The sequence below is a fragment of the Oncorhynchus clarkii genome, chromosome 13 (assembly GCF_045791955.1).
Source record: "Oncorhynchus clarkii lewisi isolate Uvic-CL-2024 chromosome 13, UVic_Ocla_1.0, whole genome shotgun sequence".
Classification (NCBI taxonomy): domain Eukaryota; kingdom Metazoa; phylum Chordata; class Actinopteri; order Salmoniformes; family Salmonidae; genus Oncorhynchus; species Oncorhynchus clarkii.
The window spans coordinates 23,207,340-23,222,044 of NC_092159.1; the positions used below are offsets into that span (position 1 = coordinate 23,207,340).

The 14,705-nt window shown below is 45.5% G+C and overlaps 1 protein-coding gene across 1 annotated transcript in view; it reads right to left on the reverse strand.

Moving 5' to 3' along the window:
• LOC139424652 (alpha-1,6-mannosylglycoprotein 6-beta-N-acetylglucosaminyltransferase B-like) overlaps nucleotides 1-14,705 on the reverse strand; it is a 162,328-nt gene that overhangs the window by 4,451 nt on the left and 143,172 nt on the right. The window contains exons 12-16 of the mRNA XM_071176695.1: nucleotides 12,138-12,143; nucleotides 7,409-7,567; nucleotides 6,697-6,843; nucleotides 6,418-6,534; nucleotides 273-347 (exon numbers count right to left, since the gene is read on the reverse strand). Of these exons, the coding sequence (XP_071032796.1) occupies nucleotides 273-347; nucleotides 6,418-6,534; nucleotides 6,697-6,843; nucleotides 7,409-7,567; nucleotides 12,138-12,143 (504 nt within the window). The remainder of the gene's footprint in view (nucleotides 1-272; nucleotides 348-6,417; nucleotides 6,535-6,696; nucleotides 6,844-7,408; nucleotides 7,568-12,137; nucleotides 12,144-14,705) is intronic.

Genomic DNA, 14,705 nt, shown 5'->3' on the forward strand with positions numbered 1-14,705 from the left:
TGGGAAACTCTGGTCTAGTCCACAATGAGAATCAGCGTTGATTGGTGACCTCTCCAGGTTGACTACAGACAGAGTGTGTGTGGTAAGCAGGCAGAATGGGCGGAAGACATTATGATAATATGTTTTGGGACAAACAGACACGGTTGAGTGCCTGCATGTATGTATGCATGTGTGTGTGTTAATGTGTGTGTGTGTTATTGTGTGTGTGTTAATGTGTCTGTGTGTGTGTGTGTGTGTGTGTGTGTGTGTGTGTGTGTGCACGGTGAACCTACCTGATGCTGTATGTAGGCGTGTACCCTCTCCAGCATTCCCTCGCAGGTGTACTCATAGGGTAGGTATGGCTCGACCTGCAAAGACACACACCCACACACCCAGATTCCCACAGATCAGAACATTTCCACATAATGTGTTGCTAGGCAATCAACATAACACCACTAAATGACCATATTTTCCAAATGTCAATATTGTTTTGCCCGTTTCCCCATCGTTCATCCTAATTGCAATAAATAGCCAATTCTACCCAGTTGACTGCTCAGTTGGTTGAAGTATTTAGCTATTTTTATTGACTTGGCCAAAGCTTTGGATACGGTAGACCATTCCATTCTTGTGGGCCGGCTAAAGAGTATTGGTGTCTCTGAGGAGTCTTTGGCCTGGTTTGCAACTACCTCTCTCAAAGAGTGCAGTGTATAAAGTCAGAAAATCTGCTATCTCAGCCACTGCCTGTCACCAAGGGAGTACACCAAGGCTCGATCCTAGGCCCCACGCTCTTCTCAATTTACATCAACAACATAGCTCAGGCAGTAGGAAGCTCTCTCATCCATTTATTTGCAGATGATACAGTCTTATACTCAGCTGGCCGCTCCCCGGATTTTGTGTTAAATGCTCAACAACAAAGCTTTCTTAGTGTGCAAGAAGCTTTCTCTGCCCTTAACCTTGTTCTGAACACCTCCAAAACAAAGGTCACGTGGTTTGGTAAGAAGAATGCCCCTCTCCCCACAGGTGTGATTTCTACCTCTGAGGGTTTAAAGCTTGAGGTAGTCACCTCTACAAGTACTTGGGAGTATGGCTAGACGGTACACTGTCCTTCTCTCAGCACATATCAAAGCTGCAGGCTAAAGTTAAATCTAGGCTTGGTTTCCTCTAACGTAATCTCTCCTCTTTCACCCCAGCTGCCAAACTAACCCTGATTCAGATGACCATCCTTCCCATGCTAGATTACAGAGACATAATTTATAGATCGGCAGGTAAGGGTACTCTCGAGCGTCTAGATGTTCTTTACCATTCTGCCATCAGATTTGCCACCAATGCTCCTTATAGGACACATCACTGCACTCTATACTCTTCTGTAAACTGGTCATCTCTGTAGACCAGTCACAAGACCCACTGGTTGATGCTTATTTATAAAACCCTCTTAGGCCTCACTCCCCCCTGTCTAAGATATCTACTGCAGCCCTCATCCTCCACATACAACACCCATTCTGCCAGTCACATTCTGTTAAAGGTCCCCAAAGCACACACATCCCTGGGTCGCTCCTCTTTTCAGTTCACTGCAGCTAGCGACTGGAACGAGCTGCAACAAACACTCAAACTGGACACTTTTATCTCAATCTCTTGGACACTCTTACTGACAGTTGTGGCTGCTTTGTGTGATGTATTGTTGTCTCTACCTTCTTGCCCTTTGTGCTGTTGTCTGTGCCCAATAATGTTTGTACCATGTTTTGTGCTGCTACCATGTTGTGTTGCTACCATGCTGATGTTATGTTGCCACCATGCTGTGTTGTCATGTGTTGCTGCCTTGCTATGTTGTTGTCTTAAATCTCTCTTCATGTCGTGTTTGTTTTGCCCTTTTCTTTATTTTGAATGTTTAATCCCAGCCCCCGTCCACGCAGGAGGCCTTTTGCCTTTCGGTAGGCCGTCAATGTCATTAAGAATTTGTTCTTAACTGGTTTGCCTAGTTAAATAAAATAAAAATGATTATTATTATAATACCAGGATTGTGTGTTTTCTTCTTAGCACGAGCGACTGAACACAGTATTACTTAACTGGATGTCCCTTTGGAACCAAGTGTCTCTGATAATACGTCGTAATATTTCAAGGAAACACATTTTTGATTAAGCACAAATAGTTATGTTCAACTTTTCCATTAGGAAGACGTGGAGCCTGAAAGTACAGACCACATGTTAATAATGTATTCCCTCCAGTTTCAACAGTAGATCACGTGTCTAATGTTCCAAATCCCACTTGTAAACGATGCATCACTCAGTAAATCATATTTTAATACAACATGTTTAACTGCATGTGAAATCTGACTTTTCCCATTTCAAATAAAGAAAAGCAAACGTGTAGAGAGGATTTATGAAAAAAAGTTACACGTCACAAATCTGATCAAAACATAAAGCAGAGCGAGGCACAGTCTCCACCTCCCTCCCTCTCTCCTTTCCTCCCTTCCTCCCTCACTGCGTCCCATTTATTAAAGAGGGATAAATATGAAAACAACAGGTCAGTGGGATGGACAAAATGAGAAAGGGGGAACATAGAGAGAGCGAGAGAGAGAGAGACCGAGCGAGAGAGAGACATAGAAAGAGAAATGGATAGGGATTTATGTGAACATGAAGAAGTGTCAGCCAGAAGAAATTGCTTGGTCTGCATGGCTGAGCATGTGGAGCCGCCCTGGTCAGAGAGCCAGCCCACAGACAAACAGGGGGAGTGTGCAGTCTCCAGAAAGGGGTGAAGTGGCCCATCAGCCACCTATCACTGGAGTGAGTGAGTCAGTGAGTCAGTGAGTCAGTGAGTCAGTGAGTCAGACAGACAGACAGACAGACAGACAGACAGACAGACAGGCAGGCAGGCAGGCAGGCAGGCAGGCAGGCAGGCAGGCAGAGAGTAAGCGGAGGGGCACTGAGCTACGGCATGTCTGACAAGACACAGCAGACAGCAGGAGAGTGGAGAACACACACACATTTAGAGACACACACACAAATACACACAAAATCACACACACACACAAACAACACAGCCTTATAGAGGCATTTTAATCAGCCTGTTTGACCTCTTGCTCAACTTCTCTCAACCTCTCACACTCCCTGTAGCCTCAAGCTGACTGCAGGTTCCCATTAGTCCACATTTACTGCTAATTACTCCTTGGCTGTGGACACACTGTTTCCCAATGCTAGCATAGCATACACTCCTGTGCTAGGTTAAATCATTGCAGCTAGCTCTTGTCCATATGGAGCTTTCGGAGGTGCATTTCAAGTGCACAGTATTTCCTGGATGGAGCAAGCTGAAACGTAATTTTAAAAAGCAGCGTTACCCGATCAGTATCAAATCAATATCAAATCAAATTTTATTAGTCACATGCACATGAAATGCTTACTTACGAGCCCCTAACCAAAAAAACAGATAAGAATAAGAAATAAAAGTAACAAGTAACTAAAGAGCAGAAGTAAAATAACAATAGCGAGACTATAAACAGGGGGGTACCGGTACAGGATCAATGTGCGGGGGCACCAGTTAGTTGAGGTAATATGTATATGTAGGTAGGGTTATTAAAGTGACTATGCATAGATGATAACAACATAGAGTAGGAGTGGTGTAAAATAGGGGGCGGGGGGGCAATGCAAATTGTCTAGGTAGCCATTTGATTAGGTGTTCAGGAGTCTTATGGCTTGGGGGTAGAACCTGTTTAGAAGCCTCTTGGACATGGACTCGGCACTCCGGTATCGCTTGCCGTGCGGTAGCGGAGAGAACAGTCTTTGACTAGGGTGCCTGGAGTCTTTGACAATTTTTAGGGCCTTCCTCTAGTATAGAGGCCCTGGATGGCAGGACGCTTGGCCCCAGTGATGTCCTGGAACCGTTCGCTCTACCCTATGTAGTGCGAACGGCCCAGTTGCCATACCAGGCAGTGATGCAACCCGTCAGGATGCTCTCAATGGTGCAGCTGTAGAACCTTTTGAGGATCTGAGGACCCATGCCAAATCATTTCAGTGTCCTGAGGGGGAATAGGTTTAGTTGTGCCCTCTTCAAGACTGTCTTGGTGTGCTTGGACCATGTTAGTTTGTTGGTGATGTGGACACCAAGAGACTTGAAACTCTCAACCTGCTCCACTACAGCCCTGTCGATAAGAATGGGGGCGTCGGTCCTCTTTTTCCTGTAGTACACTATTATCTCCTTTGTCTTGATCCCATTGAGGGAGAGGTTGTTGTCCTGGCACCACACGGCCAGGTCTCTGACCTCCTCCCTATAGGCTGTCTCATCGTTGTCAGTGATCAGGCCACTGTTGTGTCATCGGCAAACATAATGATGGTGTTAGAGTTGTGCCTGGCCGTGCAGTCATGAGTGAACAGGGAGTACAGGATGGGGCTGAGCACGCACCCCTGAGGGGCCCCTGTGTTGAGGATCAGCGTGGCGGATGTGTTGTTACCTACCCTTACCACCTGGGGACAGCCTGACAGGAAGTCCAGGATCCAGTTGCAGAGGGAGGTGTTTAGTCCCAGGGCCCTTAGCTTAGTGATGTGTTTGGAGGGCACTATGGAGTTGAACACTGAGCTGTAGTCAATGAACAGCATTCTCATATAGGTTTTCCTTTTGTCCAGGTGGGAAAAGTGTGGAGTGCAATAGAGATTGCATCATCTGTGGATCTATTGGGGTGATATGCAAATTGGAGTGGGTCTAGGGTTTCTGGGATAATGGTGTTGATGTGAGCCATGATCAGCCTTTCAAAGCACTTCATGACTACAGACGTGAGTTCTACGGGTTGGTAGTCATTTAGGCAGGTTACCTTAGTGTTCTTGGGCACAGGTACTAGGGTGGTCTGCTTAAAACGTGTTGGTGTTACAGATTCAGACAGGGAGAGGTTAAAAATGTCAGTGAAGATACTTGCCAGTTGGTCAGCACATGCTTGCAGTACACATTCTGGTAATCCGTCTGGTCCTGTGATCTTGTGAATGCTGACCTGTTTAAAGGTCTCTTCGGCTGCGGAGAGCGTGATCACACAGTTCTAGAACAGCTGGTGCTCTCATGCATGTCTCAGTGTTATTTGCCTCGAAGCGAGCATAGAAGTAGTTGAGCTCGTCTGGTAGGCTCGTGTCATTGGGCAGCTCTCGGCTTTGCTTCAATTTGAAGTCTGTAATGGTTTGCAAGCCCTGTCACATCCGATGAGCATCAGAGCCGGTGTCGTACGATTCGATCTTAGTCCTGTGTTGATGCTTTGTCTGTTTGATGTTTCGTTGGTGGGCATAGCGGGATTTGTTATAAGCTTCCGAGTTAGAGTCCCACTCCTTGAAAGTCACAGCTCTAGCCTTTAGCTCAGTGCGGATATTGCCTGTAATCCATGGCTTCTGGTTGGGATGTGTACAATACGTACGGTCACTGTGGGGACGACGTCCTCGCTGCACTTATTGACTGATGTGGTGTACTCTTCAATGCCATCGGAAGAATCCCGGAACATATTCCAGTCTGTGCTAGCAAAACAGTCCTGTAGCTTAGCATCTGCTTCATCTGACCACTTTTTTATTGATCTAGTCACTGCTTTAATTTTTGCTTGTAAGCAGGAATCAGGAGGATAGAATATGGTCAGATTTGTCAAATGGAGGGCGAGGGAGAGCTTTGTATGCATCCCTTTGTGTGGAGTAAATGTGGTGCAGAGTTTTTTTTCTCCCTCTGGTTGCACATGTGACATGCTGATAGAAATTTGGTAAAGCGGATTCCCTGCATTAAAGTCCCCGGCTACTAGGAGCGCCGCCTTTGGGTGAGTGTTTTCTTGTTTGCTTATGGCGGAATACAGCTCAATCAATGCTGTTTTAGTACCAGCCTCTGACTGTGGTGGTATGTAAACGGCTATGAAAAATACAGATGAAAACTCTTTCGGTAGATAGTGTGGTCTACAGCTTATCATGAGATACTCTCCCTCAGGCGAGCAATAGCTTGTGCGCCAGCTGTTATTTACAAAAATACATAGTCCGCTGCTCCTTGTCTTACCAGACGCCGCTGTTCTATCCTGCCGTTACAGCGTGTAACCATCCAGCAGTATGGCGATAGTGTCATCATTCAGCCACGACTTCGTGAAGCATAAGATATTAGAGTTTTGAATGTCCTGTTGGTAGTTTAATCTTGCGCGTAGGTCATCGATTTTATTCTCCAAAGATTGCACGTTTTCTAGCAGAATGGAAGGAAGTGGGGTTAATTCGATCGCCTACGAAGTCTCAGAAGGCAGCCCGCCCTTTGGCCCCTATTTCTCCCCCTCGTCTTCACATAAATCACGGGGATCTGGGCCTGTTCCCGAGAAAGCAGTATATTGTTCGCGCTGGGTTCGTCAGACTTGTTATATGGTTGTACAATCCTTCTCTGGTGCAACATAGTGTGTTTGGTCACTGCCAAAGAAACCAATGAGTCAAGAAATACATAATGAAATAACTGTACCTTGGTACTCATGATCTCTCTGATGGCAGAGTCAAACTCCTGGGAGTTGTTGTAGTCTACTGTCATGACGTGGGGCCGCCCGATGTACTGCTCTGCATACGGGTGCTGGGACGACACCTGAGAGGGGTGGAGTATAGAATTAGTAGAATATTCCAGTTTAAAGCAATATTCTGTGATGTATAAGTGGCACATTTGGTGTACTATCGGGAATGTTGGTAGTTAATTTTCAACTGAAGAGTGGTACAGTACTAGATACGGTGTTGACCAATGGGAGCTCACCTCTCGAGACGTTGGCTTGCCTCTGAAGAACTCGTGATTGAGCGAGCTGTGGGGTGGGTGGAACTTGGGCTGCAGGTAGATGCACCCATTGGCTATGGCCTCCAGAGGGGCGGGCCCTTCGTAGGGGAAACCGAACCCAATGAAGAGCTGGTGGAGGAGACGAAGATGATACCAGTTAGGATAACCATCAGTTATTTTATTAATGCTTGTCAATTGAAAATGCTGCCATTTACAGATATACCAGGGACTGAAAGGTAACTGTGTGTTGGCCTTGCGTAGATGCTGTTGTAGTTAGTGCTGGTGCAACAATAGTGTGTGTGGAACTAGTGTGTGTGTGTTGTGTGTGTGTATTATGTGTGCATGCATGGTGCCTGAATGTGTTTGCGCACGTACAGATCTAGGATCTTAATTTGAGCCAGTTTGCTACAGCAGGAAAATAATCCTGCAGCAACAGGAAATATGCATTATTATGAGGATTATAAGGAATGGACATTGTTTGTATGGGTTGATACATTCCCCGTAACTGAAAATCAAGTCTGAATTTCAAAGTTACAAAATTACAAACTTAAGAAGCCTTTTTAAACCTTGAATACACTTACATTTCCTGGAAAGTTATCCTGCAACAGGGTGATCCAATTAAGATCCCACGTTTGTAGTGTGCTACCTCTTGTGTATGTTGTGTATCGTCTTGTGTGTGTGTGTGTTCCAGTACCTTGGCCTTGCGGAGCAGCGTCTGCAGCTCGTGCTGGGGCAGCAGGCCGTGGTTCTTGACGTAGGCAGGCACCTCGGGGGGGCGCTGGGTCTCGTAGTACACCGTCCCGTGGACCTCCATGTACCTGTGGAGGATCTGGAGGAAACCCTCCTTACCCTGCTGATAGGCAAGGAGGAGGGAAGAGAGAGAGAGAATGTAAGAAAGTGAATGGGGAGTTGGTGAGCGAGGAGAGGAAGTGGGACGGTGGAAAAAGTCATGAGTGGGTGAGAAAGGAAAGGGAGAGAGTGAGAGGGTTGAGTTTGAGGGAGAAAGTGGAGGAGCACGTGCGGATGGGAGAGGGGGAGGGGGAGAGACGGAGGGAGCGAGAGACAGAGAGCGAAGGAGAGATGGAGAGAGAATGAGGGAGGTAGAGATGGAGAGCAAAGGAAGGAGTGAGAGATGGAGAGGGAAGGAAGGAGAGAGAGATGGAGAGGGAAGGAAGGAGGGAGATAAGAGGTAAGGAGGGAGGGAGAGATGGAGAGGGAAGGAAGGAGGGAGATGAGAGGTAAGGAGGGAGCGAGAGATGAGGGAAGGAGGGAGATGAGAGGGAAGGAGGGAGATGAGAGGTAAAGAGGGAGGGAGAGATGGAGAGGGAAGGAAGGAGGGAGATGAGAGGGAAGGAGGTAGAGAGAGATGGAGAGGGAAGGAAGGAGGGAGATGAGAGGGAAGGAGGGAGGGAGAGATGAGGGAAGGAGGGAGATGAGAGGTAAGGAGGGAGGGAGAGATGGAGAGGGAAGGAAGGAGGGAGATGAGAGGTAAGGAGGGAGGGAGAGATGAGGGAAGGAGGGAGATGAGACGGAAGGAGGGAGAGATGGAGAGGGAAGGAAGGAGAGAGAGATGGAGAGGGAAGGAAGGAGGGAGATGAGAGGGAAGAAAGGAGGGAGATGAGAGGGAAGGAAGTAGAGAGAGATGGAGAGGGAAGGAGGGAGGGGAGAGGTAAGGAGGGAGGGAGAGATGGAGAGGGAAGGAGGGAGATGAGAGGGAAGGAGGGAGATGAGAGGTAAGGAGGGAGGGAGAGATGGAGAGGGAAGGAAGGAGGGAGATGAGGGGGAAGGAGGTAGAGAGAGATGGAGAGGGAAGGAGGGAGGGGAGAGCTGGAGAGGGAAGGAGAGACAGAGAGAATGATGTGATTAGAGGTGATGCGTTAATGGCTGTGTGTGTGGTTGTTTATGAGTGTACATATAAATGGCAATGAGTGTGTGTGTTAGGGTGTCTGTACGCGTGATAATGCACTATGACTGTTTAAGTGTGTGTGTATGAGTGGTTGTGAATTCACTGAGGGAGTGTGTGTGTGTGCTGTGTGAACGTTAGCATCTTCACACAGAGCGAGGCAGAGCCATTGCCTGTTAGTGAGCGCAGGGCATTTAATGTGACAGACCCCTTTAGAAAACCCAAAGAGACACACAGTGCCGCACTGCCGTGGGCCGTCAATATGAATGAGGGGAAGTGCTAGGGATCTGGCATGGTTTCCTGCACACGTGTGCACATACACACACCCTTTCTCTCAATCCCTCTCTATCTTCTCACACACATTTGGCCCCGAGCGTCTCTTCCCGGCGCCAGAGAGCGAGGAGCGAGGCGTCCATGTAGGGACGCAGGGAAAAAAATACTGGCAGACTGCCAGTACCACCCCAGGCACCCAGGGGGCAGCAGCAGAGCACAGCATTAGCCAGCCTGTGACAGCCGGTTGCACTCATCTCCTTACTGGCTGCTATGACATCCCTCTCCCTGACCTATCTGTGGAGCTCTCACACGTCTCTACCTATCTGATTGGTTCATTCAGTGGTTTATTCGGACGCCCATTGGCTTTTGCTGAAGCATCAGCTACTTTTCCTGGGGTCCACAAAAACACAAAACCTGAGAAGTAACAAAACACTGATACACTGATGGACAAGGACAGTCACACACATTTCATATACAACAATATACAACCAACAAAATAAATAATAATAATAGTATGAACGTGTGTCTTCATAGTCCCACCGTTCCATCATGCAGTAATGGGGCTGTAGGAGTAAAGACTGTAAAACAGCAAGCCTGCCCGTACATTGAAATGAATAGATTATGCCCATACATTGAAATGAATAGATTATGCCCATACATTGAAATGAATAGATTATGCCCATACATTGAAATGAATAGATTATGCCCATACATTGAAATGAATAGATTATGCCCGTACATTGAAATGAATAGATTGTGCCCGTACATTGAAATGAATAGATTATGCCCATACATTGAAATGAATAGATTATGCCCATACATTGAAATGAATAGATTATGCCCATATATTGAAATGAATAGATTATGCCCATACATTGAAATGAATAGATTATGCCCATACATTGAAATGAATAATTATAAATAGGGAGTACACATATCTATTGTGGCATACAAGCAAACCACATCTACACAAAATAACAGATTCATGTGCCGAAGCAACAGTACATCTTTCTTCTGAGAGGCACAACCTTTAAACCCAATAGCGCATCTTAAGTCGATATGGAGGCTTTGTGTTTTTCGTGTGGGTGAGAGAAGTGCAAAGATGTTGACAATAAAAGGGGATGCATTTTGAGGTGAGAGATGTGCGAGAGAGTGTGTGTGTGTGTGTGTGTGTGTGTGTGTGTGTGTGTGTCCATGCGCTTCACCTGTGTGTGTTTAAGCATGGGCACCCTTTCATAGCTAGCCTCCACGTCTGAAAAACAAAACAACCCCTCACCCCCTCAATGTGAATCAACCACAGCCCAGGTCTCCTTATTGACTTCCTGCTTCCTGGAAGCAGCTTCTTAAGAAGCTTACTGTATCCCTGTTCTATTGTGTGCTCGCCCTGTAGGCTGTGCTGTAATTGGTTGGCTGCTGCGATAGATGGTTTCCTATGAGGATTTTCCCAGCCAATTAGGAGATTAGCCAACGCTCTGAGTGCACCAGACACTATGAATTAGAGCCAATGAAACAGAGAGAGAACCACACACACCCAGACGCTCACACACGGATGTAACCCAGGCTTAGCCCAGGCTAGCTAATCCTTGACCTGGCTTGACTGGGCCAGGCCCGTGCCACATTAGTAATGCTAATTATCTAACCTGGACTCTATTCTCAGGAATCAGTTCATATAGATCAAGGTTGGGTTACGAGAGTGTGAAAAACGGCCGGGACTCTGGGAAGATGAAAGTTTTATTTATACAATAGAAGTCAACCTGAACTTTGTGTGGTGGGTTTGAGCTTGTTTGACTGGGTTTCAACTCAAGTGAACTGGACGTCTTGCCAGGAAATGGCCTGTTGGGGGACTGCAAAGAGAGAACGAGAGAGAACGAGAGAAGAGGAAGAGACATGGCTCTCGGGTGTGTGTGAGGAGGAGTGTGTGTCTGTGCTGGAGGTAGTGTAATAACGAGCTGGCGCACACCCCCCCCCAAAAAAAGTGACCAAATCAAGCTTCATTTGTACGGCACATTTCAGACATGGAACGCAACGCAACGCAATGTATTTCACAAACGAATAAAAAACGATGAAAATGAAAGCTGAAATATTTACTACACAACAAACGTAAGATACAAAACTAAATAATGACAAGAACTAAACAACTAAAACGCCCCCCCCCCTAAGGAAAAGCAAAGCTAAAAAGAGGCGTTTTAAGATCTCTTTTAAATTACGTCCACAGTTTGGGCTTCCCTCAGGTTCTCTGGCAGGCAATTCCAGAAGCCGGGAGCATAATAACTAAAGGCGGCCCAAAAAAACACCCCAAAAAGTTGGTAGAGGTTCTGACTAAATGACGAGTAGGCTATAAAAATGAAGAAAGATAATTGGGGGGGGGGGGGGGGGGGATGAACATACTGGCTCCAAAAACACAAAGCACCTGCAGGCCTCTGCAAAACTCTATCTTCCTCTCTCCATACTCACAATTTCAATTTTTGAGGAGGCTGGTTGCCAAGACAAGGAGCGATATCCCAGGCAAAAAGCACAAGAAACCCACTATGCCCATTGGAATACGAGATGGCGTCATCACAATATTGTTTACGGCTTTGGCCTGCCTTACAGGCCCGACTCACAAGGTTAACATTTCAGAAATCAATACTAGTACTATCCCTTAAAACCCAACACACACCTCTCCTCTACTCATGTCTCCATGATACGACTAAGCCCAATACCACATAGCGCAAGCAAGAACTATCGATTTGTTCGACAAATTGCCTCAAGCAGCAGAAAGAGAGACAGCAGAAGTTAACCCCCCAAAAAACAACAGTTTCGAGAGCGTTGAGAAAGATAGAACCACTACTTCATAAAATGGGCACGTGAAGTCTGGGTCCACTCCAGTATTTTTGATTGGACCAGATGTCCTAGTCGCTCGCCCAGTATTCAGAAAGACATCTGTGGCACCACACAGCTTCCCAGTCCAATAATTCATCTCTCTCTCTCTCTCTCTCTCTCTCATATCGCAGACAGCTGCGTGCTAAGATTAGCGGTGGACTGTTCAAACCACTCGTGTTTCGTCAATTCACCATTATCTCTACACGAAACGTGCATAAAAGAAAATGATAGCAGCTGTATGCGAGGTCAAACTGACAACCCCAGGAGTCTGTATTGGGTGTTCATAGAGAGTGTGATCATGGAGGAAACGGTGAACTGAATGTATGAGCCGAGGTTTAAGAGAGAGGGAACAGGGCCGGTGTGTTTCGACTGAGAAGAGTCTTACCTGGAGCTGCAGCAGAGTATATCATCCACCAAGATGCAATGGAGAGACGCACGGGAGGAAGAGAGGAGGGGACAGGAGAGAAGAGGGGAAAGACAAGAGAAAGAACAAACAAATATTCAACTCCATCTGTCATGTATTGCATTTCCCCCCTTCTGTTCCTGTAGAGCGGCAATTGCTCGACGTTCGCACGCCGTTTCTAAAATATCTTCTGTCTCGCCTTGAGATGCAAGACTAAACCATTGAATGAAAATCCGCGGGAATTGCCGCACGCCAACAGAGGCGGAGGGGGAACAAAGTTACAGCTAAGCCAGGTCTTTAAACGAAATCCAGTTTGAGTCTCTCCCTCATCGAATATGCACTGTGAGCAACCAGGCTGCTTTTGAAAGGAAATTTTGCCGCAAATGAAGGCTTTAGGACTCCGTTAAATGCATCCACGTGCGGCTGTGTGCCAAATGTAATATCTTCTATAGATAGTAGATACGTGGCATGTCGATCGTTTGGTCTGTTATGCAGTTAACAGCTCTGCGCTGTTATTTTTTTTTTTACATCTCTGTAGTGTATACCGGGGGAGTGAGAAGTGTGTGAGTGTTTAGGAGGGGTGTGGTAACTTAGTGTGGATGAGGATGTGAATAAGATTGTAGCCCCTCTAGTAGTTTATATTGATTTAACCTCTTGATCTTGACCGTAGGAAATGGAAATGAGCTGATTTAACAGGGTACTGCTTCTCATCCATATTGAGTCTGTCTGTGAGTCTCCGTGTATCTATTGGACGGTTTGTCTAAAAACCTGTTTTTGCTTTGTCATTATGGGGTATTGTGTGTAGATTGACGAGGGGAAAAAACGATTTAATCCATTTTAGAATAAGGCTGTAAAGTAACAAAATGTGGAAAAAGTCAAGGCGTCTGAATACTTTCCAAATGCACTGTATGTTTATATATATTTCAATTGACTGACTTCCTGATATGAATTGTAACTCGTTGAAATTGTAACTCGTTGAAATTGTTGCATGTTGCATTTATACTTTTGTTCAATATAATATAATAACTCACGGGCACGCACACACACACACACACACACACACACACACACACACACACACACACACACACACACACATATATATTTGGGCTGCAATTTCAGAGGCTGGTAACTCTGGGTCTTCCTTTCCTGTGGCGGTCCTCATGAGAGCCAGTTTCATCATAGCGCTTGATGGTTTTTGCAACTGCACTTGAAGAAACGTTCACATTTTCCGCATTGACTAACCTTCATGTCTTAAAGTAATGATGGACTGTCGTTTCTCTTGGCTTATTTGAGATGTTCTTGCCATAATATGAACTTGGTCTTTTACCAAATAGGGCTATCTTCTGTATACCACCCCTACCTTGTCACAACATAACTGATTCACACTGTGAGTCTCCATTAACTTTTAACAAGGCACACCTGTTAATTGAAATGCATTCCAGGTGACTATCTCATGAAGCTGGTTGAAAGAATGCCAAGAGTCTGCAAAGCTGTCATCAAGGTTTGTCTAATCCTTTTTTGGTTACTACATGATTCCATATGTGTTATTTCATAGTTTTGATGTCTTCACTATTATCCTACAATGTAGAAAATAGTTAAATAAATTGACGGGTATGACGGGTACTGTATATATATATTGAACAAAAATATAAACGCAACATGCAACAATTGCGTCGACTTTACTGAATCAGTCAATTGAAATAAATTAATTAATTATCTATGGACTTCACATGAAGTCATGTGACTGGGCAGGGGTGGGGCAGCCATTGGGAAGCAATAAAATGGAGGGAGCTGAAAGTCCGTAATGCCCAGCAATAAAATGCAAATTAATTACTTTAAAATCATACAGTGTGATTTTCTGGATTTTTGTTTTAGATTCCGTCTCCCACAGTTGAAGTGTACCTATGATAAAAAATGACAGACCTCTACATGCTTTGTAAGTAGGAAAACCTTCAAAATTGGCAGTGTATCAAATACTTGTCCTCCCCACTGTATATGCTATGTACTGTATTCACACATTAAAATGCAAAAACTCAGTCACGCAAAGCACAAATAAAACATCACAGATCACAGAAAAACATTTACATTCCTCCACAAATAAATCCCCAATCAATACTTTAAATTGCCCGAACGGCACCAGAACATCAAGATGAAACGTTTTCAGAATTTTGTTCCAGCAATACAGTGCATTAAAACTAAAAGCAGGTTTATCTAGCTCGGTGGAGACACTAGGAACCTCAAGAGTTAACCAATCCTGTGAACGGATTAGGCAACTCAGGTGGCTGTACCTCAACAGCAAAGTTAGATAAGACGAAAGCTTATAAAGTATAGCCTTGGAAAGAAAAAAGGGAGTCATGTAGAGATCTAAGGGTCTTTGGCGAAGTCCAGCCAACCTTTTGACACAGGATACAGTGATGAGTATCAAAACTGTCGCCTGGAACAAACCGAGGGGCACTATGGTAGACGGCATCCAAAGGTTTAAGAGTAGTAGCAGCTGCACTTTGATAAATAACATCGCCATGATCAAGAACAGATACAAATATTGAC